Source organism: Phoca vitulina, unplaced genomic scaffold (assembly GCF_004348235.1).
Source record: "Phoca vitulina isolate PV1807 unplaced genomic scaffold, GSC_HSeal_1.0 scaffold94, whole genome shotgun sequence".
In the NCBI taxonomy this organism is placed as follows: domain Eukaryota; kingdom Metazoa; phylum Chordata; class Mammalia; order Carnivora; family Phocidae; genus Phoca; species Phoca vitulina.
In genome coordinates, this window is record NW_022589797.1 from 1,149,044 (window position 1) to 1,174,851 (window position 25,808).

A 25,808-nucleotide genomic window follows, 5' to 3' on the forward strand; every position below is an offset into this window, starting at 1 on the left:
GGATGCTGTGGGCTGTAGAGGTGGCCTTAGCTTATGGAAGGGACAGTGTGCTGAGTGGGGTTGGGGCAGTGCCAAAGTTGCCCCTTCCAAGGGCTGTGGGCTGGCTGGAGGGGGAGCCACGGCCCAGCTGGTCCCAACCGGTGCCCAGGCAGCAGAGATGAGGGAAATGGCAACAAAGGTCAGACACAGGGAGGGTTTGACCCAAGTTATCACTTCTTTTTCATTTTATGTCCTATTTAAGAACTCCTTACTTACTCCAAGATCATGAAATATTTCTGTTTTCTTCTAGAAGTCTTATTTTTTTAAAGAATTTATTTATTTATTTATAGCAAACTGGGAGGGGGGCAGAAGGAGAGAGAGAGAGAGAGAGAGAATCTCAAGCAGACTCCACCCTGAGCCGGAGCCAGAAGTGGGGTTCGATCTCACAACCCCGAGATCATGACCTGGGCCAGAACCAAGAGTTGGATGTTGGACCGACTGCGGCACCCAGGTGCCCCTCTTCTAGACGTTTTAAAGTTTTAGCTCTCACATTTAGTTTTAGCGCTTACATTCAATCTGATTATGGTGTGTAGTATAAAGTCAGGATTATAACTCTCTCTTTCGTTATCTGGCATATGAATGCCCAATTGCTCCAGTATCATTTCTTGAGTTGACTATATGTGGGCTCCCTATTCTGTTTCATTGATCTATACGCATATTTATACACATATTTTTACACTAATACCACCCTGTCTCAATTGCTGTAGCTTTATAATAAATCTTTTTTTTTTTTTTAAAGATTTTATTTATTTGACAGAGAGAGACACAGCGAGAGAGGAAACACAAGCAGGGGGAGTGGGACAGGGAGAAGCAGGCTTCCAGCCGCCCAGGGAGCCCGATGTGGGGCTTGATCCCAGGACTCTGGGATCATGACCTGAGCCGAAGGCAGACGCTTAACGACTGAACCACCCAGGCACCTCCCCCCACCCTTTTTTTTTTAAGTAGGCTCCATGCCCAGTGTGGAGCCCAATGTGGGGCTTGAACTCAGAACTGTGAGATCGAGACCTGAGCCAACATCAAGAATTGGACGCTTAAATGACTGAGCCCCTATAATAAATCTTGAATCAAGTAATGTAAATCCTCTTATTCTTTTTCTTTTTGAAGTTGTTTTGTTCATTTTACTTTATTTTATTTTTTTGTTTTGTTCATTTTAAGTCCTTTGCATTTCCATATAAATTTTAGAATTGGCTCATCAATTACTATAAAACAAACAACCTGCTGGGTTTTTGATTGCGATTGTCATGAATACATAGATAAACTTGGGGGGAACTGACCTCTTAATGATATCGAGTTGCTGGTCCATCACCATGGTGTATCTTTGTTTTTTTATATCTTCTTTAATCTCTCTCTGTTTTGTGGGGTCTTTGCTCTGTATTTAGTCTTTTCTTCTTATAATGTCTTTCAGATTTGAGGATCAACACTGGCCTTATAAAAGAAGTTGGAAAGGGTTCTCTATACTATTTTCTGGAAGAGTTTGTATAGAATTAGTATTATTTCTTTCTTAAATATTTGCTACAAATCATCGGTGAAGCCATCTAGTCATGGAGGTGTTTTTATTCTTCTTTTTTGGGGGAGGGAAGGTTTTCAATTACAAATTCAGCTTTATTGATAGATATGGAATTCTTCAGATTGTCCTTTTCTTCTTGAGTGAGCTTTGGTAACGTGAATCTTTTAAGAAATTTGTGTATTTCATTCACCTAAATGGTGGAATTTATATGCATGAAGTTGCTAATATTGTTATCCTTTAAAAGAATGATGTCTAACGGTGACCCTTTATCATTTCTGGTATTGTGCCTTCTAAAGGTTTATCAACATAGTTGATCCTTATTATTTGTGGATTCTGTGTTTATGAATTCACCTACTTGCTAAGATTTATTTGTAACCCTCAAATCAATACTTGCAATGCTTTCAGTCATTGGAAAACATGTGCGGACATTGAAAAATTTGAGTTGCCCAACACACAAGTTCCCAGCTGAGGTTGAACAAGGAGACGCCATGAGATAGCTCTCACACGTAAACAAATGTCCTTCCCAGAGTCTATGTAGTCCCAGGTTTGGGGCATTCTTGTGTTTTCTGTTGGTGATTCTGCTGTTTAAAATGGTCCCCAAGTGAAGTGCTGAAGTGTTGTTTAGTGCCCCTAAATGCAAGAGGGGTGTGTTGTGCCTTATGGAGAAAATTTATGTGTTAGATAAACTTTATTCAGGCATGACTTCGAATGCTGTTGGCCATGAGTTCCATGTTCATGAATCAACAATATAAATTAAGGTATCTTTAAACAAAAACACACATGAAGTAAAGCTATTACTGATCCGCCGACAAAAATGTTGCCGCCAGAGGCTCACAGGAACCTAACCCGGTATTTTCCCTCGCAGCGATGGGTCAGTATTCTCCAATGCAGTGTACCCTGCAATTTTATAGAACATAACTGCTGCAAATCATGAGAATCAATTGTACTATTGATCTCAAAAAAACAGCTTTTTGTTTCATTGATTTTCTCTATGATTTTCCCATTTACTATTTCATTGATTTTTATATTTATTACTTTTTTTCTGTTTACATGGGGTTTAACTTACTCTTATTTTTCCAGTTTCTTAAAGGGGAAATCAGGTCATTGATTGTAAGACATTCTTCCTTTCTAATATAAGCATTAAGTGCTATAAATTTCCCTCTAAGACTGTTTTTAGCTGCATGTCACTAAATTTGATATGTTGTGCTTTTGTTTTTATTCAGTTCAAAATCATTTCTAATATCCCTTGTGATTTATTCTCTCATGACTTATAGGTTATTTTAAAATGTTATTTACTTTCCAAATATTTGGGAAATTCCAGATTATTTTTCTGTTATTGATTCCCACTTTAATTCTGTGTGGACAGAGAATATACTTTGTATTACTTCAATCTTTTCTTACATTTACTGAGAATTATCTTATGGCCCAGAATGTGGCTTTATCTTGGTAAACATTCTGTGTAAACTTGAAAAGACTGTGTTCTGTTGTTACTGGGTAGAATGTTCCATAAATTTCAATTAGATGAAGTTGACTGATAATGTTGTTCAAGTCTTTTATATCCTTATTGATTTTCTGTCTACTTATTCTATCAAATATTGAGAGAGGGATGCTGAAATCTTCAGATATAATTGTGCATTTGTCTATTTCTCCTGATATTCGAATAAGTTCTGCTTCATGTACTTTGTGTTTTTTTGTAATTTTTAAATTTAAATTCAATGTAGTTAACATATACTGTATTATTAATTTCAGGGGTAGATATTAGTGATTCATCAGTTGCATGTAACACCTAGTGCTCATTACATCAAGTGCCCTCCTTAATGCTCATCACCTAATTACCCCATCCCCCCACCCGCCTCCCCTCCAGCAACCCTGTTTGTTTCCTAGAGTTAAGAGTCTCTTATGGTTTTCCTCTCTCTCTGTTTTCATCTTATTTTCTTTTTCCTTCCCTTCCCCTATGTTCATCTGTTTTGTTTCTTAAATTCCACATATGAGTGAAATCATATGGTGTTTGTCTTTCTCTGACTGACTTATTTCACTTAGCATAATACCCTCTAGTTCCATCCATGTCATTGCAAATGGCAAGATTTCATTCTTTTTGATGGCTGAGTAATATTCCATTGTATATATACCATATCTTTATCCATTTATCTGTCAATGGACATCTGGGCTCTTTCCATATTTGGGCAATTGTGGGCATTGCTGCTAGAAACATTGGGGTGTATGTGCCCCTTCGAATCACTATGTTTATATCCTCTGGATAAATACCTAGTAGTGCAATTGCTGGGTTGTAGGGTAGTTCTATTTTTAACTTTTTGAGGAACCTTCAGGCTGTTTTCCGGAGTGGCTGCACCAGTTTGCATTCCTGCCAATGGTGTAGGAGGGTTCCCCTTTTTCTGCATCCTTGCAACATTTGTTGTTTCTTGAGTTGTTAATTTTAACCATTCTGACTAATGTGAGGTGGTATCTCATTGTGGTTTTGATTTGTATTTCCCTGATGCCAACTGATGTTGAGCAGTTTTTCATGTGTCTGTGGGCCATTTGCATGTCTTCTTTGGAGAACTGTCTGTTCATCGTCCCATTTCTTGACTGGATTTTTTGGGTTTTGTATCCATTTCTTGACTGGATTTTTTGTTCTATAAAGAACTCATAGGTTTTGGATACTAGCCCTTTAACTGATAAGACATTTGCAAATATCTTCTCCCATTCTGTAGGTTGCCTTTTATTTTTTTTTTAAAGATTTTATTTATTTATTTGACAGAGAGACAGAGTGAGAGAGGGAACACAAGCAGGGGGAGTGGGAGAGGGAGAAGCAGGCTTCCCGAGGAGCAGGGAGCCTGATGCGGGGCTCAATCCCGGGACCCTGGGATCATGACCTGAGCCGAAGGCAGATGCTTAATGACTGAGCCACCCAGGTGCCCCTGTAGGTTGCCTTGTAGTTTTGTTGACTGTTTCCATTGCTGTGCAAAAGCTTTTTATCCTGATGAAGTCCCAATAGTTCATTTTTGCCCTTGCTTCCCTTGCCTTTAGAGACATGTCTAGCAAGAAGTTGCTGTGGCCAAGGTCAAAGAGGTTGCTGTCTGTGTTCTCCTCTAGGATTTTGATGGATTCCTGTATCACATTTAGGTCTTTCATCCATTTTGAGTTTATTTTTGTGTATGGTGTAAGAAAGTGGTCCAGTTTCATTCTTCTGCATGTGGCTGTCCAATTTTACCGGCACCGTTTATTGAAGAGACTGTCCTTTTTCCATTGGATATTCTTTCCTGCTTTGTCGAAGATTAGTTGACCATAGAGTTGAGGGTCCATTTCTGAGTTCTCTGTTATGTTCCATTGATCTATGTGTCTGTTTCTGTGCCAGTACCATGCTGTCCTGATGACTATAGCTTCGTAATATAACTCGAAGTCCAGAATTGTGATGCCTCCAGCTTTGATTTTCTTTTCAACATTACTTTGGCTATTCACGGTCTTTTGTGGTTCCATACAAATTTTAGGATTATTTGTTCTGGCTCTGTGGAAAATGCTGATGGTATTCTGTAGGGATTGCATTGAATGTGTAGATTGCTTTGGGTGCTTCACGTACTTTGAAACTTTTTATTTGGAGCATAAACATCGAAAATTCTTGTATCATTTTGATAAATTAACTCATCATTATGAAAGGGCTCTATCTCTGGTAATATTCCTTCCTGTGAAATTTACTTTGTCTGATATTAATGTAGTCATTAAAGCTTTCTTTTAATTAGTATTAGTAGATTCATCTAATTTCCACCCTTTAACTTTTTTTCCTTGTTTCAGCAACATAAGATACTACTGTTTCCCATAGCAGAATGCCATTTGGCCTTTATGTTTCATAGAATTATAGCTTATTGGCATAAAACTTGATTTTGAGGGGCGCCTGGGTGGCTCAGTTGGTTAAGCATCTGCCTTCCCCTCAAGTCATGATCCCAGGGTCCTGGGATCAAGCCTCGTGTCAGGCTCCCCACTCAGCAGCCTGCTTTTCCCTCTCCCTCTGACCCTCTCCCCTGCTTGTGCTCTCTCTCTCAAATAAATGAATAAAATCCTAAAAAAATAATAAATTAAAAAACTTGATTTTGATGTATTTGAAGGTTATGTATATTGAGTAGTATAGAAATATATAAGATGAGATGTGTTCACATATGCAAAAAATGTATAACCTTTGCTTTATTGCAACGTTGTTCACACTAAGCCCCTTGTAACTGAATGCTCTATAAATATAAAAATACAAACTTCATGTGAACAATGTGTGACCTTGGATAAGTTACCTGACTCAGTTTTCTCCTCTGTACAATGGTAATAGTAATAGTACCTCCCTCATACAATGATTGTGAAGATAAATGAGCTAGTAAATGTAAAGTGCTTAGAATAGTTCTTTTTTTTATTTTTATTTTTATTTTTTTTAAAGATTTTATTTATTTATTTGACAGAGAGAGACACAGCGAAAGAGGGAACACAGGCAGGGGGAGTGGGAGAGGGAGAAGCAGGCCTCCTGCTGAGCAGGGAGCCCAATGCGGGGCTCGATCCCAGGACCCTGGAATCATGACCTGAGCTGAAGGCAGACGCTCAATGACTGAGCCACCCAGGCGCCCCTAGTTCTTTTTTTTAAAGATTTATTTATTTATTTGAGAGAGAGAGAGAGCACATGCACAAGAGTCAGGGGTGGGGGGCAGAGGGAGAGAGAAACTTAAGTGGACTCCACGTTGAGCGTGGAGCCTGACAGGGCTCGATCTCATGACCCTGAGATCAGGGCCCTGAGATGATGACCTGTGCCAAAACCGAGTCGGATGCTCAACCGACTGTGCCACCCAGGCGCCCCAGAACCGTTCTCGACACAGAATAAGCACTATAGGAATGTTTACCACTACTTCACCCTTCAACGTCTAACCAAACTGTTTCATTACATTAAAAATGGACAGCTGTTGGGGCGCCTGGGTGGCTCAGTTGGTTAAGCGACTGCCTTCGGCTCAGGTCATGATCCTGGAGTCCCGGGATCGAGTCCCACATCGGGCTCCCTGCTCGGCGGGGAGTCTGCTTCTCCCTCTGACCCTCCTTCCTCTCATGCTCTCTGTCTCTCATTCTCTCTCTCGCAAATAAATAAAATCTTAAAAAAAAAAAAAATGGACGGCTGTAGTTGACAAGATGTAGCTGGATCTTTCTTTTTATCCAGTCTGACAATATCTGCCTTTTAATTTGTGTTAAGACCACTTAAACTTGATAATTTTATTTTCAAATTTCTAGGGAACAAATACAAAAGTTGACCCCAATAGTAGTCCTTAAAGTAAACCATGATAAATTCCTGAAAGTAGAGCCATTTAGTTAAATTTTCTGAGCACAATGTAATAAAACTAAAACTTAGTAACAAAAGGTTAATTGAAAAATTTTGAACCATTTATACATTTTTTAAAAATCCCTCCTAGTGCACTGAAAGGCAAAATCAAAGCAGATGTTCAGAGATGAATGAGAATTAGAATACTAACTGTAGGGGCGCCTGGGTGGCTCAGTCGTTAAGTGTCTACCTTTGGCTCAGGACATGATCCCAGGGGCCTGGGATCGAGCCCCGCATCGGGTTCCCTGCTCGGCAGGAACTCTGCTTCTCCCTCTCCCACTCCACACTGCTTGTGTTCCCTCTCTCACTGTCTCTCTTTCTGTGTCAAATAAATAAACAAAATCTTAAAAAAAAAAAAAAAAAGAATACTAACTGTAATGTTTAAGAGTGTGGGGCATGGACATGAAGTCATGTGGCTCTCATCCAAGTTCTGGCTCTGCTCCCCGCTGACTGTGATTCTGATTCAGGTGTTGATATAAAGATAGTAACACCTATCTTAGAGGGTTTTTTCCCAATTAAATGAGATGACACTTAGCAGTCTTTAAATGTCACTGTTTACACTGTGCACTTCACATTTCCCAATCACAATTTAGATATGTAAAAAGGGAATTCTTGCCCTGTCTAGATCAAATCCAAATTCTACTGATGGCAGAAAACGCACACTTGAACACTGAAGGTAACTCAGTCACAATTACTGTAGTCTCTTGGGGATTAATACTCAAGCAATCCAGAATCTTTCCTGACTCTCTCCACGTTTCTGGATCACCTTCTCCATACTCAGCTTCCTGGGCAGGAGCATCTGGTGGAGCCAGGGTCACATGCCTTCATACAAGCTTTCAGATTTCTAATAGAGAAATGAATGTCTACCCCCTTGCAGGCTCCATAGTTGGGTACAAGATCTTTTACACTCAAATAGAGACTTCTCCACAAGCTGAGCAGCCTAAACCCAGCAAATGTCGACCAGATCTCCCTTTTCAGAAAAAGGCATTTTGTTTTTGTCCTAAAATCTGTTTCCCCAGAATGTGCTGCATCCCATGACTCAGCCCTTCTCAGTCTAAGCTCTTACATCGTTATAAAGTCTTCCCATAGTTTAAGATTCAAACTATGCTTTAAGCCCTTCAGGCTTTGGCTCTTGTTCTGCAGAGGTTTTTAGAACAAAAAATTCGCTGTAGTAGCTCAATGGGTAGAAAGCCATGGCAACTAGAAATTAAAAACCTTGGCAGAAAATCTCCTTATTTTATCCTGTTATACTCTCTTTATTACTGTTGTTAGAAAATATATGGGATGGGCCAAAGCCGTACTTAAGGGAAATACACAGTATAATAAATATGAGCATAAGCTTTAAGTTAGGCCTGGGTTCAAAATGTCCCTGCTCTGCTACTTACCAGCCATGTGACCTTGGAGAAATTCTTTAATCTCAAGGCTTAGTTGCATCAACTATAAATGGTGTTAATAATATTACAGTGTGCGATACCTGGGCGGCTCAGTTGGTTAAGGTCTGCCTTCGGTTCAGGTCATGATCCCAGAGTCCTGGGATCAAGCCCCCCACATCAAGCTCCTTGCTCAGCGGGGAGCCTGCTTCTCCCTCTGCCTTCCGCTCCCCTTGCTTGTGTGCTCTCTCGCTCTCTCTGACAAATAAATAAATAAATAATCTTTAAAAAATAATATTACAGTTTATCTTTGAACAACATGGTGGTTAGGGGCCCTGACCACCCCCACACAGTAGAAAATCTGCGTATAACTTTTGACTCTCCAAAAACTTAACTACTAATAGCCTACCGTTGACCAGAAGTCTTCCCAATAACAAAAATAGTTGATTAACACACACTCTGCATGTCATTTAGTATATATTGTATTCTTACAATAAAGTAAGCCAAAGAAAAGAAAATGTTATTTAGAAAATCATAAAGAAGAGAAAATACATTTATAGTACTGTACCCTATTTATAAAGAAAATATCCATGCATAAATGAACCCACTCAGTTCAAACTTGTGTTGTTCAAGGTCAACTGTATTTGCTTCATAGAGAGGTTGTGAGAATTGCATGAGATAATTCCTTTAAAGCACTTAGTACTATGCCTGTGTGAAAGGAATCCTTGGACAATATTGAGAAAGTGGTCCAAGAAACTTTTTGGTCGTTCTTGGCCACTTGTCACATGACCATTCTTCCAGCAGAAACTGTCAGAAGAAGAGTGTGATACCCATCACACAAGCTGAGTTGGTCCCATGAGATAACAGAGGAAAGACATAACGGAGCATGGAGTGTTTTCTTAGATTTTACATTTTGCTTATCTGCAGTATAGTATTCCTGATAACAGATAGACCAAGTTTATCTCTCAGTGCTCCAAATGAGAAAGAAAAGCTGTAGTTAGATGACAATCACTGTCAATCTTGGATAAGCAAGAAGAAGTTCGGAAGGTAGAAGGGAGAGAAGCAGTCACCACATCACGTCCACAGAGCTAAACTGTAGATGAGCTTCTTATTGTCCTCCCTTCCTAAGAGACGGAACTCATCTGAAAACCAGTAAGGAGAGAAACTTCACCATCAAAGGCCTGAGAAAAATGTATCATGATTATTACTTAATCCTTTGATTTGAAAATAAAGGGACTTTAAGGAAAATTCCCTCTTACTGATACCTGTATTGTTATAGATGGAATGCTTGTGTCCATCTAAAATTCATATACTGAAACCTAATCCCCAGGGTGATGGTATTTGGAGGTGGTCCTTTGGGCGGTGATTAGGTATGAGGGTGGAGTCCTCAGGAATGGGACTAGTGCCCTTATAAGCGACCTGAGAGAGTTCCCTCTGCCTTTCTGCCACTGAGCACACAACTAGAAGTCAGACTGCAACTCAGAAGAGGGCCCTCACCAGAACCGGACCTGCTAGCATCCTGATCTTAGACTTCCAGCATCCAGAACTGTGAGAAATAGGTTTCTGTTGTTGATTAGCCACCCAGCTGATGGTAGTTTGTTACAGCAGCCCAAGCTGACTTACACATGTCTTTCAGAATTCTGAACCTTACATTTACTAAGTTATAGAAACAATCTATTACCTAATTTGGGGCCTGGAGAGAGAAGGCTGTCCCTTGATCTTTGATTAAAAAATGCCCCTAAAATGGCCTGAAACATGACTGATGGTCAATAAATCTTAAATATTATTATACTACTTATTTTAAAGGAAAAAAATAAACTAAGTGTTGGATGAGAGAAGCTAGACAAATTACAAAAAATAAAGAAAAGAACCATAAACAGATATTGAACTATAGTTAATGAATGAATGCTAAGGTATTTGGGGGCAAAATGTATGGATGATTGCAACTTACTTTGAAACACATAAAAAAATAAGAGGGATGGATAGATGAATAAATAGTGATAAAGCAAATATAGCAAAATGTTCATTGAAGAACCTCAATGGTGAGTATATGAATTTTCACTTTCAAATTATAAGGTTGAAATCTTCCATAATAAAGTGTTTAAAAATTAATTGAATATAGAAATTAATATAGTTAAAAACAGAAAATTATGCATTAGAAAACAGAAAAAGAGCAGAATTGAAAACTACATCTTAGAGCTGGAAAGCATATCAAATAGATAAAACTCTATAAAATCAAATCAATAAAAAAGCCTAAAGATGGAGAGAAAACTCAAATGTACTACCTTAGTAATAAAAAAAAGAGGATATAATCTCTTTTCAGGAATGTTCAGAAAAATAATATTGTCAACTCTCCACTAGTAGTTTTTCTGGATTGGGCAATTTTCTAGGTTTATTTAAAAGAGAAAAAAATCTAAAAGAACCAATATAGCCATTTGTAAAAAGGGAAAATATTACTGCTTACCCAAATACAGATGGACCCAGAATAGGTTTGCAGCCAAGTTCTATCGTCTGTCTCTATTAAGAAACAGGTGATTCTTATATCTTTTATATGGTCTAAGGCATAGAAAACCTTCCCTGTTCATTTAATGGAGCTAGAATGATCTTGATTCCAAAACCTGAAAAGTACAGCAAATACAAAAAACCATAGCGCAACATCATTTATGAACATAAATGCTAGAGTCAGCAAATTGAATCTAGTAGTGTATTACTTGAATAATACATTATGACCAAATAACATTTATTTCAAGGGCATAAGGATGGTTTTGTATTAAGAAATATATTCACAATTTATATTAATAAGTCAAAGAAAAACATGACAGATGCTAAATATATCTTTGATACAATTCAATATCCATTACTGAGTTTAAAAAAAAAAAAAAAACTTTTAAATTTTCCCTCAGCAGTATAAAAGGAAGCCCCCTGAAGCAAACAGTAAGACATGGTCAGACTTGAACATGGCATGCTTAACATGCTTAACATTAAAAGGATGGACATTCCCATTAAAGTCAAGAACATAAGTTTTCCAGTTATCACCACTGTTACACGACTTTGTTCTGGGAGTTCTAGCCAACACTAGCACAACAGAAAGACATAAGACGTATAAATATTGGAAGGGAGAGAGAAGGAGCTTTAAGCTTCCCCCTGGAGAAAAACTAAGAAAATCAATTAAATTAATATAAAATTTTCAAAATGATGGCCAGGTCCAAAAAATATTTTTAAAAAATCAATAGCGGGGTGCCTGGGTGGCTCAGCTGATTAAGCATTCTACTGGGTTGGGCTGAGGTCGGGCTCCCGGGGTAGTGAGATGGAGCCGCACGCCGGTCTGCTTGAGGTTCTCTCCCTCTGCGCCCTCTCTTGCTGGTGCTCCTATGTGTGCGCACGCAAGCTCTCTCTCTCAACTAACTTTAACTAACCAACCAACCGACCAGCCAATTAACTAATCAATAGCTTTTTCACATAGCATCAATAACCAGACTCCATCATAGGGGGAACGTTGAGAATAGCAACGACAACAGCATCACGTTTTAAGAGCACTCAGGTGTGGACACAGGACCACATGCATTTTATTTTGAGGACTATATCCCTCCCCGCAAGAACAGCCTGGTTGCTCTGACTCACTCTTCCGAGGGGTGCTTGCTCCCCGCGGCTGCTTGCGGCGGGGGCAGGAGGGCTGGCCCCGGAGCGCCCACCTGGCCCACCGCCCCGCCGCGCACCGGCTCAGGCGCTACTGCCTGAGGGCGGGTTTGTGCGAGTAAAGGCGGTGCGGAGGGCCGGGCGTGTCCTCCATCACGGAGGGTGGGCAGAGACGCCGCGAGATGGTGGCGTGAAGGGCCAGGGGAGGACCCAGGAGGTGAGCGGGGTCAGGAAGGAAGAGCGCGCCGGGGGTCGCCTCCAGAGGGTGAAGCCGAGAGGCCTTCGCCATCTCGGGCGCCGCGCTGGAAGGAGTGGGCAGATGCCGCCACATTTCCTCCTCCTCTGACTCGGCGTTGCTCTGGACGACTGTGCTGCTATCTTCTTTTTGCTCCACTTCCTTCCCCAAATTGACTTGGCTCCGCTCTCCCTCGGAGAGCTGCATTGTTACAGCAACGGGCTCCCTTGTCCTCGGGTTTGTGACCGGGTTCAGCAGATGGCGGGGCGGAGGAAACGGTGGTGCACGCGGGGCGCTCCTGTGTCCCGGGGACCACCTCACCGCTGTGGACTTAGGGGCCCTCGTAGCCCCGTTAAGGCTCACACCCGCACTCCCCTGCAGTTTCTTACACTCTGCTTGCACCCTTGTAGATAGTCCCCTTAGCAAGCCTTCCTCAAATGATCCTAAGGGGGGGGGGGGCACCTGTTTTCCTGCTGGGCGGGGACCGACAGGAAAGCTTACCTGCGGGCTCACATCTCAGCGGAGCTCAGTGCCAGACTGGTAGGGGGAAGAGAGGTGAGGTGGTACTCAGGGAGAGCGTAGCATGTCACCTGATTACCTGGCACGGCTCTGGCCAAGCTGGGGTTTCCATCTGGCAGGAAAGTGCCAAACCAGCAGGGACAGCAGAGAGACCCCAAATATGAAACCAGGTTCCTGAACTTCCCCTCACAGGACTGTGAGGTAACCACCTCTGCCCCCCTTGTGGACAGAGGAGGAATCCTGCCCCAATTAGAGATCTTCCTACAGAGAAGGCTCTAGAAGGATTCTGCACTCACTGGTAGAAGGAGGGAGAGGAAGGTGCATTGTGAGTAACTTTTTCCTTTGTTTATATTTCCAGGTATGGGGAATGCACGTGTTACTTTTTATAAGGAGAAAACAATACAGTGGACTTCATTTTGGAAAAATGAAAGTGTTTGGAGTTGGGAGCAGGGGTGTTAGCATGCTTCCCCATATGAAGGCTTCCTCCCTTACCCTTGCCTCCCACTAGCCTAAGTTCCTGAGAATCTAACTTGACCTTAGACTTTGCATGTACTTTCTCTGTGCACCATTTTGCTGTGGGCCAGTGAGAGAACAAGGTGAAAAGCATTGTGTAAACCGTCAATAAAAGTGCTAGAGAGATGTATCAGTTACTCTCATGATTCCTATTTCTCTTTGGACTTGTCTATCAGACCCCACCTAGTGTGCCTGCCTTGTCAGTCTGACCTGACATTGAACCTAGTTCACTCCACCCACCCCCTGGTGTCCACCCTCGTGGAGCTCTCCCACATGGCTGGCTCCATCCCTGAGCAGCACAGATCCTGCTGGTTGCCTTGTGCCAGGGAAAGCCCAGACCTGGCCTCAGGCCTTGGCTTTGCTCTGACTTGCTATACGACCCTGGAATAGTACTTCTGTTCTCTGGGCCTGTTTCCCTCTATGTACAAAGTGGAAATCTACCCTCTAGCTCCAAAATTGCTGGATTTCAGGGAAAGGAATTTCCCTAGGAATGATGCCTCTGCTGTCCCTTCCCCTCAGCTGGCAGGGCTCACAACTCAGGCCTCTTCCACAGCTAGGAGACCGGGGGAGAGGAGTATCCTGGAGCAGGGCCTCCTGTCCCTTTGAGAAACAGAGCAGCCTGTATGGGGGTATGGGGGTTTGACTCCCACCAGCCCAGGGCTGAGGGAAAACCATTAAATCAAATGAAGGAAAATAAAATCTCTTCTATGGATTTTGTGTCAAGGCCATGAGCATTGCTGGCAGGCTTAACTTTCTTCCCGCAGTGGAACTGAAACAGGCTGAGGCTAAACCCTGAGAATGGAGGCCAGGCCCAGGGGAAGCCTGGCGCCTGGCCTGGCTCAGTTAATGTCTCCTCAGTAGAGTCCAGGATGTTCACAGGACAGAGGGAGAGGAAGCACCGCCCCATAACGAGATCAGGGGATGATCTCAAATCAAAGGTCTCTCGTGCACACCAGAGCTATCCAGGTCAGTCAGAAGGACCGAGGGGGCAAGGGCAGAGGCTCTGGGTGCCTTTCAAGGCCAGCACACCTCATCTGCTTGATACCTCCCCTTCCTAACTTGTCAGCCCCACTCTTCTGTTGCTGGGACCCACGCGGACTCTCCTGCTTCTGTACCTTTGCTCACACTGTACCTTTTACCAAGAATGCATCTCCTAAAGTCATCTGGCAAAGCCTTCCTGTTTCCCTCAGGCCCAGCCCAAATCCAACCCTCTCCAAGGAGCCTTCTGTCTTCTCCTTTCTCCCCTCCTCCTAACTCCTCCCAAGGCGCACTAGACAGTGTAGAGACGACTGTCCGGACTACAATCAGATTACCTACCCCTGTTCTGTACCGGCAAACCGTAACTGACCGCTGTGCCACTCAGATCCTAGGTGACAGACCTTCTTACCAGAAACAAATGTCCCAAAGCTTGTACTGAAGGTGTCCTAGGGACTGACTGATGCCAACAGCGACACCATGCCAAGCTCACCAACTCACTGAGAAGTGGGCTGACGCTGGAGGAGGGTGTGGGATTGAAGCTTTAAAATAACCCGGGAAGAGGCCTGGGAAATGAAAGGAGGCTGTCTGGGTAACTGGGGGTGATACCGACAGTATGGAGGCAGTGTCGATACGGGGCTCCGCTACCTAGCTGCGGACAGGTCCACCGAGCACGGCTGAAGGCAGTTCCTAGAAAAGTGAAACTGTCCTCCTGTTCACACCCTAACAAGCTGAGCCTGCCGAGAGGCTGGTTTTATCTGGAGGCAGATGCTGTCGGTGGCCTTTGCCTTCTCACTGGCCTTCCTGGACTTTGGCTCCGCGTGGGCAGCAGAGTGTACACACCCTGACCAGCTGGCTATGGTCATGCTCTCCCGGGGGCCAGTCTCGTAGGGCCGGGGATACGACCCGATCCCGGCCCAGGAGGCACAAGGGGCAACTGCTGAGGGGTTTCTGAGAAATCGTTTTCTTACTCGTAAGAGGCGCTGGCAGCAAAAGGAGAAGGCGCTTGTGACTCTTGTCTTTCTTCTTGCTCAGAACGCTGTGCTCGAAGCTTAGCTTAGAGCTGAGACAACCACCAGGAAACCATGACAGAGCTGCGATCTCTGCCACGGACACAAAATGAGGAGGTGGTGGCGTGAGTGACATACCTGTGCTGTCCCTGTGCTATAGAAAAATGGTGACTTTGGAGTCAGTGTCATCCAGTGACAAGCCTTAAACCTGGGTCCTCTGTCCTGGAGCCTTGGGAAGCTCCCTGATAGAGCTGGTTCCGAAGCGAGGCATCCAGGAAGCAAAAGAATCTTCCTTGAGTTGGCCTGTTTCTTTTTGCACTAATGGATTTAAATTTCCTGCACTCATCACAGACTCTCCTCTTTGTTCCCATTTTTGCTCTTGGTATAACAAATATATTATTATTAGTCACTTTGGATAATTCCCTTTCTCAGTAGGTCAGCCGTCAGAGCACCCCCGTGGCTGTCACTGGGCTCCGGTGGCTCACGGGTGTGTGCCCGGCCCGAGGGCGACGCATTGCTGTGTGCTCTGGGCTGAACTGGTCTGGGGGCTAATGGCCTGTTAGAGAGATGCACACACCCCAGGGGACACGTCTGGCAGAAGGCCTCTTCCAGGAAAAAGTTTATTCCCTGAGAGAAATCCATTCCATCGGGTTGAGGTGGGACCAGAGCTCCCCTACCTTTCTTTCCTTCTCTACCACAGAGGTGGGCATGCGGCCCAGGCTGGACCTAGGACTCTCTCGGGGTCCATTCCTGCCCAGTCACTTCCTGTAGACTGGACAGGGAGCGATTTCATTTGTTTTTCTAGTATTTTGGTTTCATTACCTATGGCCAGAGGAGCCTCTGGATCTTTCTCTGGAAACTACTTTTCATGTGGTTATCTCACCTTCTAAATTGTCCTCCTCCTGCAGAGTCCTCCCTGCTAAAATTATTGGGGCACAAGAACCTCCCCTCTCTCCCCCCACAGCCCCAGGCGTCTCCTACAGAATCCTGATTCAAGGCCTCTACCAGCCCGACACGCTGGGCCCTAGGCAGCATGCCGGAGAGCTAAGCAGCAGGGGCTGCATCCTGCGCCGCAGCTGGAAAGCCACCGACAATCATCCCCGGCGCAGGCTGGGTGTGTCCGCCACAGCAGCGTGCACGTGAGGAGCATTATCTCCCCAAACTGACCTCACCTGGCCTTTTTTGCCCCTAACTGTCTTCAGAGTTCTCATGATTGTGTCATGAGAACAGGAGCGACCTGTAGATCTTTCCCTCCCTTAATATTCCCCTTCCCCCAAACCCAAGAACCTCTCTCATTTCTCTAGTTCCTTCCCCAGACTATGAAACTTCTACTAATTTTCTAATAAAAAATTTTTGTCTGTCCTGGCTATCCTGATGAGAAATGGCTTCCATGGTGGACTTTATTATTGTTCCAAATACTCATGGTCCCTCCCCCAGCTCCATCCTTGCTGCCTCCCCGCAACACACACACCCACCCCAGAAGATTATACCTCCCTACCTTTTGAACTCAGGAGTGGCCATGTGAGTTGCCTGGGCCAGTAAGATGTAAACAGAAATAACAGGGTCACTTCTAAGCAGAGACCTAAGGGACAGCTGTGGTTCTGTCTCTTCTCCTCCTCCTTTTGTTGTTGTTGTTTTGTTTTTTGGTTTAAACAACAGATATTTATTTTTGCAAAGATCTGAAGGCTGGAAGTCCAAGATCAAGGTGTCAGCAGGGTTGGTTTCTTCTGAGGCCTGTCTCCTTAGCTTGCAGATGGCTCCCATCTTGCTTTGTCCTCACATGGTCTTTCCTCTGTGCACACGCGTATCTCGGGCACGATGTTCCTGGTGCCACCATGCCGGGCTCAGGGGTATGCTCTCCACCTGATTTTGTACACAGGGCTGACCGAAGATGGTGATTTCAGCTAAGTCTCCAAAGTGAACTATGTCCTCTGTCCGGCAGGACCTGGCTCATCCACTCCATTTTCAGAATTATGACTTGGTGCCTGGGCTGAAGATCGAGTCAGCCAGCCATGCCTCCAGGTAAAACACCAACAGGTCTCCTAGTTCCTGCACAAGAATCTGCCACAGCTGGATGGAATCCGTGGTGGCGGAAGTGGTGACCTCAGCAGCCTATCCAGGAACCCAGCAGGTGTCCGTTGTCAGCCTGGGCCTTAGCAGCACCTGTGCTGTCGACCCTGCTAGGACCAGCAGCCCAAGAGCAAGCTCCGAGTAGCTCCCTCAGAGCTCCAGCCTCTTTCCTCCCACTCTGTGAGGACACTGGAAGGGGCCCTGGAGTGAAGACGGTGTAAAGCAGAAGTGCAGCTGACCCACAGTAAACACGTGATGGAAGTAAAATGTGAGCCTCTGTTGTTGTCAGCCATGGAGGTTTGGGGCCTTAGCCTCATGACTGATAGATCCTCTCAGGCTCTCATCAATAGGCCCTCTGTGTCCACAGCCCAGAGTTCTCTCTGCCCTCAGGATGTACCGTGGAGCTGCAACGCTGGGCCCAGGGCAGTGGGGAGTAGGACTGCCTCGTCTGTTGCTGGGTCTTGGAGGGCCCAAAGCTGGGGTCTTTGTACTTGCCTTCCTGCCACAGCATGCCCTCTGGTCAAGCCTCGGTCTGGTCTGACCAGCTCTGTCCCAGCTGCCCTGCTCTCCTGGGGCCCTTGGCTTGGAATAATAAAACTCCCATAATTTCTTCTTCTAGAGCAAAGGACATAGCTTACCCAAGAGTGGTCAGTGGTTTCGTTTTAAATGTCCACACTGCTTGGAAGTACACATAATCATATAAAATTATTTTTATTAAAATAGAAAAGCTTTCCAGTATATTGCATTGAGGACATTTATATAGAAAAAGCAATTGCAACAAACATGCTACATCAGCACTGAGATATTCTGAAAGCTTTAAGTGCCCACTTTTAAACAATATTTTGGTATAATGAGCATATCCCTATACATTTCAAAGGGTACATATAATACTGAAAAAAATACTTCATGTAACATCTAAGTTTAGGTGCATACAAACAATAAGCATTACATTGAATAGCTTATTTCAAACTGTGAAACACATTCAAAGTATTCAATTGCTTAGACAACATGCAAACACTTTAATACTTAGATTGACATTTTTAAATATATAAACCACAATTCTTTATAATTCTATATCAAAAAGAAAATCAGACAGAACACTTACCCACACTGTGCATATCACAAAAAGCAATGTGTCTTCATGAACGGAAAGTACTGGGTTAACACACATGATTGTCATTTTACAAATATGGCTATTTACCTTCTTCATAATAAAATAGAAATATCATGTATTATTTACATGAACTACTAATTATTTCACTTTTTGGCAAGTATATAAGTAGCAGCAATTGGTTTAAAGATTGATATTTAAAAACTCTAAGTTTAACTCAGATGAATACCGAAGAATATACTTCTGGTTAATATAAAAATGCATAATGCAATATGCTTTGATGTGATATAACTTCTCCCCTTCGCAAAAGTCATACACACATTAGTAACCACTGAGCCTATTGCTTACAACATATCTCGTAAATGCCATTTCCTTATCTGGCTTTGCTGAACACAATAGATGGGTTCTTGAATTAAATTTCTGTAAATTAAATTTGCTTGATGATTTATATGATAATTTCAAAGATGCATTATCCTTATTTCACACTCTAATAGCAGGCTCTTCACGGTGGCCCCTAGCTTCTAGACAGAGTAGGTAATTATCTGTAAACAAACACACACACACTAGGGGCACCTTAATACTTAAAGGAACTCTGAAATGAAATTTTTGGGTATGAAGCTTATAGTAAAGTGAGTTCCGTTCTAAAAAGTGATCATCTCATTTACCAATGATACCAAATTTGTTTTACAGTTGGGGGGGGAACCCATCTAATGAGCAAAGTATAAACTGTAAGGCAGTGATCCACCAAAAGAAGACATCCTCTTTTCATTAGTATTTGGAAGAACATATTTTAACATTTGTAAGAACAAAACAAAAACCCTAATATTGGCAGATTAAAAAAAATACTGTGTGGTGAACAGAGGTGACAAATGCTTCTCCTTGGCCACTATTCAACTACAAACCAGGAGTCCTGCATGTCTTTCACAATGTAGAAAAACTCAATGGAGGAACATTTTGCACTTTTCACGGGTGGTCAGTTATGTGTCCAGACCATGTGCAAGGCAGGGCCCAGGCTGAGGAGGACGAGGCAGGAGGGGCAGGGGGCTCTGGCCTCGATGCCAGCTGATGGCACACTGCTGGAGACCTGTACCTGGGAAATGATGAGGGCAGACAGAGGGACGTGGGACGCCAGCGTGGGGCTGTCGGAGTTGATGAGGGATTCGATCTTCTCTGCTTCTTTATTGCAGGCCTCAATCTGGGAGAGGAGAATCAGATTTTTATTTATTTTATTTATTTATTTTATTTTTTTTTAAAGTCTTTTTTTTTTTTTTTAAGATTTTATTTATTTGACAGAGAGAGCACAAGCAGAGGGAGAGAGAGAGAGGCAGGCTCCCTGCTGAGCAAGGAGCCCGATGTGGGACTCGATCCCAGGACCCTGGGATCATGACCCGGGCCGAAGGCAGCCGCTTAACCGACTGAGCCACCCAGGCGTCCCGAGAATCAGATTTTTAAAGTCTACAACCACAGGATCCGTGAAATGGGCAAGCCAGACACAATCCACATATATTCTAACAGAGAATGTGCTTTCTCTGTCCTTTTTTAGCCAAAGTCACATTTTAATATAGTCTTACTTTATTACACCAATAGTAACAGCATCGATGGAAATTAAATGAGAAAAGAAATGATGCACAATGCCACTGCCCTTGCCACTTAGCCACATGTAGACATTATCTGCCCACAGTTAGACACAATGGACTTTCAGGGCTTCCTCCCCATCCCAGAGGACAGCGAGGGGCTTTCCTCAGCTTCCTGACTGTGGCAGTGTACAAACCGCTTGTATTCACCCTTCACCTGAGCCCCCACTGTTTTGATACTGAACTTGGGCCCACAGAAGTGAGGCTCACCTCTAGAGTATGAGGAAGAAAAATGGGGTCCATAAGAGCAGTCCCGGTGGGCTTCTCCTCCCCACTGGGAGCAGGGGACAGGTATCTGCTCGTCCCCTGTCCCAAGGCTGTGTCACTGCATGACGTGTGTCAGCCCCTTCCCTCCCTGGGCCCCAACAGCCTCATCTGTATGTCAGCAGATGGCTTCCGTGTCTGCGTACTCTGAGCAACCTCTCAGCCTCTCCACTCTCCCACTCCTTCACATCCTGCTGTCAGATAGGTGCCCCGCCTCCGTCACCTGCAAAACGCTCACCTGGTACAGCTCTGTCCTTCTGAGACTGCCTTGCTTTTCTCCCTCCTGCCCTAGCTTTCCAAATGCCTCCATTTCCTCCCCCCTCCTAAGTCCTCCAAACAAGAAGCCTGCACAATGCGTGCTGAACCCCACCTGCAAAGCTTTTGGATAATGATCGACAGGAATGATCAGGATGACAATTTCGGATTCAATGCTGAAGTATCCAAATACGTCACACTGCGGGACAGATACATGCATGCGGATTTTCTGAAGTATTTCCAGAACTGTTATTGGCTTTTTGTTTGTTACCTGGGAACAGAAAAAAAAATCCCATTACCTGAATAAAAGAGGAATTCCTTATTACTGCCTAGGCTACCTTGCTACCTTGCCTATTGGAACCCTAAGTGTGGGGCCCCAAGAGGGGCCCTGCTGGCTGAATTCTAAATCTCCAGAGTCCTTTCCAAAGGGCTTTTGTATTACTGCTGAGCTTTGTAGCCAAGATAAACACTCACCCAAAGCCCCCCACTCCCTTTTAAGGGACTGTTCTGAGTTGGGAGCCACAGGAAAATGATTAAAGTCTTCCTATAAAAATACAGGTATTTGAATCCAAACGGGGATAATTTTCTAGGTAGTGGCAGGTGTTGGCTGCTACATTTCTGGAACCCTGTGTCCACAGAAGTGGAGCAGAAGTGATGGTACATCAAAGGGAAAGGGGCAAAGCGGCCATGGGAAGGTGGCAGGTTCTGGAAGCACCCCCCCTGGAGGAATGGGGACTGAGGGCAGGCCGCCTTGAAACCATCTGGGCAACTACCAGTCTCTGGCTGCTTGGTTCTGCCTCGAGCTCTAACTCTACATACTCTGCAAGCAGGGGACCTTTCCTAAGGCAGGCTCAGGCTGTGTTGTGCACGGCAAGGTCACCAAACAGCCAGGGTGTAGAGGAAAGGAGCACAGGATTGGGGGCCAGACAGCCTGTGCTCAAACCCTAGTTCCACTAGTTATGAGCTATATAGCTTTGGGCAAGTTGCTTTTCTGTGAATTACCTTCTTCCTCTATAAATGGGACAACACATTCTACTCTATAGGATTATGAGAGGTTTATCAATAAGGTTTCAACAGTACCTGGCACATAAAGCAATTTACCTTCGCAATAGTATCCAGTTTTTCTTTGTCAAATAAAACTCTTAACATTCCAGCACATAATGGGCAACAAGCACCTGTATGAAAGAAACCATTTTATGTGTGTTCAGAATTAGAAAAAAATAGTCGGTGAAATAACCAACCCTTCATTTTGTGTTAGGAGAGTTGTAGCTGTCCTCCCTGATGACTACTTTTAGATATGTTCCCTGACCAACAGGGATCTTATTATCTATACATTTACCCAAATACTTCCTCCACCCCTGCTTTCATCCTTTACCACTTCTCAGGGAGACGCGTGATGGTATGATAGCAGAGAGAGATAGCCTTTCAAGAGATGTGGGGCCTGGACCCTGCCCTGCCTCAAAACTCACTGTGATCCTAGGCAAGTGCTTTCCTGGGCCTTTGATTTCCTGTCTGCAAAACAAGGGAACAGATGTTTTAGGGATCCCGTGAGTGTTTGATTAAAATTTAATTTTAAAAATTATATTTAAGCTGTTAAAAAATGGTAACAAAATATGAGAACATGGTCTCCAGGAGGAAAGAGGCTTTGTTTTGCTCACTGCTGTGCCCCAGTGCCTAGAAGAGTCTCTGGCACACAGCAGAAGCTCCAGAAACATTTTATAAAAATCCAGGGATGGAGGAATGAACTTGTCAGACTCCAGATACCCTGTTCTGTGCAGAAGTGGGATAAAGTCTTTTCTGTTACCTCTGTTTAACTGAAAAGTACACCACTCTAAGGTAAGTAGTTTAAGAAAACTGTTACTACTGGGGTGTCTGGGTGGCTCAGGTGGTTAAGCATCTGCCTTCGGCTCAGGTCATGATCCCAGGGTCCTGGGATCGAGCCCCACGTCGGGTTCTCTTCTCAGCGGGAGCCTGCTTCTCCCTCTCCCTGTCTCTCCCCCCGCTTGTACTCTCCGTCAAATAAATAAAATCTTTAAAAAAAAAAAACCTTAAAAAAAAAAGAAAACTGTTACTACTTATAAGAGTCTGTATGAAACAAGACTTTCTTGATTACATGCAACTAGATGCTAAGGCCAATCTAAGACCACTATCTTATGTTTCTCTCAATTTCAAATGTTTGTGTTCCTCAAAAGTACTTCAATTATTCATTCATTCATTACTTATTCTTTATTCATTAACTACTAATTCTGTGTTTATTAACTTTATGAGTAAACTTTATGCATTTGAATAACCATAATTTTAGTAACGAAATATCGCTTTATCTATTTATATATTAGTATTTGGCGGGATCTTGCCTGAAAAAGTTTGCCATATTGTTTTATTTATTTGTTTATTTATTTATTTATTATTTATTTAGGTGGATTTATTTTTAAGTAATCTCTACACTCAACGTGGGGCTCAGACTCACAAATCTGAGATCAAGAGTTGCATGCTCTTTTGACTGAGCCAGCTAGGCACCCCTGCTACATTGTTTTAAATCCAATCGACAAGATGACGTCTAAGGTAATCTATAGCTTTTTAAGGTGGACCCAGAATAATGCAACTAATCAGCATCAGGTAGAGCCAAAACTTTTTTTCTTAAGATTTTATTTATTTATTTAGAAAGAGAGAAAGAGAGATCACGAGCGGGGGAAGGGCAGAAGGAGAAGGAGAAAGAGAATCTCAAGTAGACTCCCGCTGAGCACGGAGCCTGACGCAGGGCTCAGTCTCATGGCCCCAAGATTATGACCTGAGCCAAATCAAGAGTTGGATGCTTACCCGACGGAGCCACCCAGGCGCCCCAAGCCAAGACTTTTTGAAAAATTTAAGTAAATGAGTCAACTCTCTTTCTGAGTGACTCACTCCCTGGAGGTAGATAAGGAAGTCTTCCCAATCCCACCCCAAATACTGCCAGCCTACCTGGCGGGATGACGGGTTTGCACTCAGTCGCAGAGAGCGAAGGACACTTCACTGCAGCACACTCAGCGACAGAACTGTACTCTGAGAGGGCCCCAACAGCCTGGCAGGGCCCGTGGTAATCAACTGCTACGCGATCTGAGTAAGCAGCACACACGCTACTGTAGGTCTCCCCATTGTGCCCGCAGATGGGCTCTGTGGCTCTGCAGAAAGCCTGATGACAAAGCACATTTAGCCTATAAACCTCTATGGTACATTTTTTCTAACCAAGAGTACAGAATAGAAAGGAAAAAAGACACAGCTATAAATTCCTGGACCCTCTTAATTAAGCTCCTAAGGTCAGCTAAACTTTGGGTTGGGGTGGGGTCAATAGGGCTGTCCCAAGATGAATTGAAACGATTACTTTGCGGAGCCTCTCTGGGACATGGGTGCTCATTCCATGTGAACTGATAGGAGATGCTGCCCCCTTTCACCCCAGACTTCTATCATTCCAGAACTACCTACCTGTTTGATGAAAACAAGATCAATCTCCATGCAAATTCAGAAGCCTTACCATTTCATGCTGGGTAGGGATAAGTAGAGGAGAGTGGAGAGATCAGTGGGGTGGAGACTCTGGACCCATCAGGTAGGTTAGGGTAAGTAAGACAAAACTTGTAGCCAGTAAGAGGGAAGAAATAGGAAGAGAAGACTGGGAATTCAGAGTAGATGTTATCAATGCACTTGGAACACAAGCTCTGAGGGAAAACACACCTAGGGAGACACGCTGAAGGCATTCTGCCAGTGAAGACCAGGAAATGAGAAGCAATCATGTCAGGTGTTAGCTGGCTGGGGGCGGGGGTGGGGGGTGGGGGTGGGGCTGCAGTGGTGCGTGTGGGGTTGTCCTTGGGGGTATTTTTTTTGACATGAACCGTAAAAGGCTGAGAGATAAACTGATGTAAAAAGACATTAAGTCTTTGAGAAATTTTCACTCACTCTTCTACGAGTGGGACTTTGGTGGAAAGAGTGGGAAAGGACTCTTCTTGGTGGCTTTAACTCGCATTCTCCTGGGCCATTTGCTAATGACAGCCACAGAAGGGGAAGTAAAAACGGTACTGATGCACCCAGGGGTGTGTAACTTTACATTCTTTTCCTAATGGTGGGTGGCAGGAGGCCACTCTGTTCTTGCTTGTCCACTAGATGCCAAAGGTACCAACACAAGCAGGAGGGCCCTCCAGAGTTAGGAGAAAAACCAGTCTTGGGATGGCTCATTTTAATTCTCTAGATTTGATAGGATTCACAGAAGACCCCCAAGTGGTCTTACTGCTGCTTCATCTGTAAAAGATCATAAACTAATTTTATGCTTGGGTTTGTCAGCCAAACAACTGTACCTGGCAAGGGCCTTTGTATAAGAGGCTTTGCCCCCTCTGGTACAAAGTGCAGAGATTGCCGTGTTCCATGTGGTTTGTGTCACAAACAGGATCGCGAACCTGGTCACAGGTGAGCTGTCTTGGCAAACACTCATATTGGCTACATCCAAATTTATCAAAAGTTGTCAGGCAGACTTGTGGTTTGGGTATGCATCTGAAAAACACAAATGCGGCACCATCAGCCAATGCTGGGAGGGGCAATGATGGGGCCAGTAAGGCACTGACGAGGCACAAGAGGTTGAGAAAAAAGCAAGAGCGAAATCCGAAACAGTCCCTATCCCCAGGAGCTTATGTAGAGTGGGAGAGTCAAGCATGCATATGAAGTGAGCGAGCAAGTTACACTCGAAATGCCCGTGGGAGTGAGTCATTCTGGTTCGGGAGCCTGGAGAAAGCAACAGGAGCAGGTGGTGTCCTGGCCGCCACCTGGGGGACTAGGGGGGCTGCCCAGGCCTGCCAGGCTGAGGGAGCAGCAAGAGCAAAGGTGTGGTGCGACTACAGTGCTGGGGGCAAAGGGGAGGTGACCCTGAGGGCAGGAGCCAATGTCACAGGGATAGAAGTGGCAGCACATGAGGCCCATCGGGTGGGTTGGGGTCCAATGTTAGAGGCCTTTTAGTCAATAATAAATGAAGCATTTTCTGGGGTTTATTTCCAGCTTGGGTAATACGAGTCTGTCTTAAGAGAAGGCTTCACAGTATGAGCTGAAAAACTCAGGCTCCTGTGCTTACAGGCTGAGGACCTGCCACTGGCTGGTCGTGAATCACGGAGAGCGTGCCACCCCTGGAAGCTGGGTTTTCCTAGTAACATCAGGACCTTGCCTCATTCTCAGTTCCTGAACTTCCTCGGAGGGTTTGGGGATGATAGCTCTTCTTTAGACTTTTCTGCTCTTTCATTTCTACATTGGGCATTTATAACTTTCTATACAGAGACCTATTAAAATGTGGAGCTTTCACTGGGCATTTGAAAAACAGGAT

At 44.0% G+C, this 25,808-nt stretch overlaps 1 protein-coding gene across 5 annotated transcripts in view; it reads right to left on the reverse strand.

Moving 5' to 3' along the window:
- Nucleotides 1–17,949: 17,949 nt before the first annotated feature.
- RECK (reversion inducing cysteine rich protein with kazal motifs) overlaps nucleotides 17,950–25,808 on the reverse strand; it is a 72,089-nt gene continuing 64,230 nt past the window's right edge. For all 5 annotated transcript variants that reach the window (XM_032396797.1, XM_032396798.1, XM_032396801.1 and 2 more), the window contains 5 exons: nucleotides 24,799–24,991; nucleotides 23,435–23,645; nucleotides 21,578–21,651; nucleotides 20,592–20,747; nucleotides 17,950–19,518 (listed from right to left, as the gene is read on the reverse strand). In XM_032396797.1, coding sequence (XP_032252688.1) covers nucleotides 19,297–19,518; nucleotides 20,592–20,747; nucleotides 21,578–21,651; nucleotides 23,435–23,645; nucleotides 24,799–24,991 — 856 coding nt within the window. In that variant the 3' untranslated portion in view covers nucleotides 17,950–19,296. The remainder of the gene's footprint in view (nucleotides 19,519–20,591; nucleotides 20,748–21,577; nucleotides 21,652–23,434; nucleotides 23,646–24,798; nucleotides 24,992–25,808) is intronic.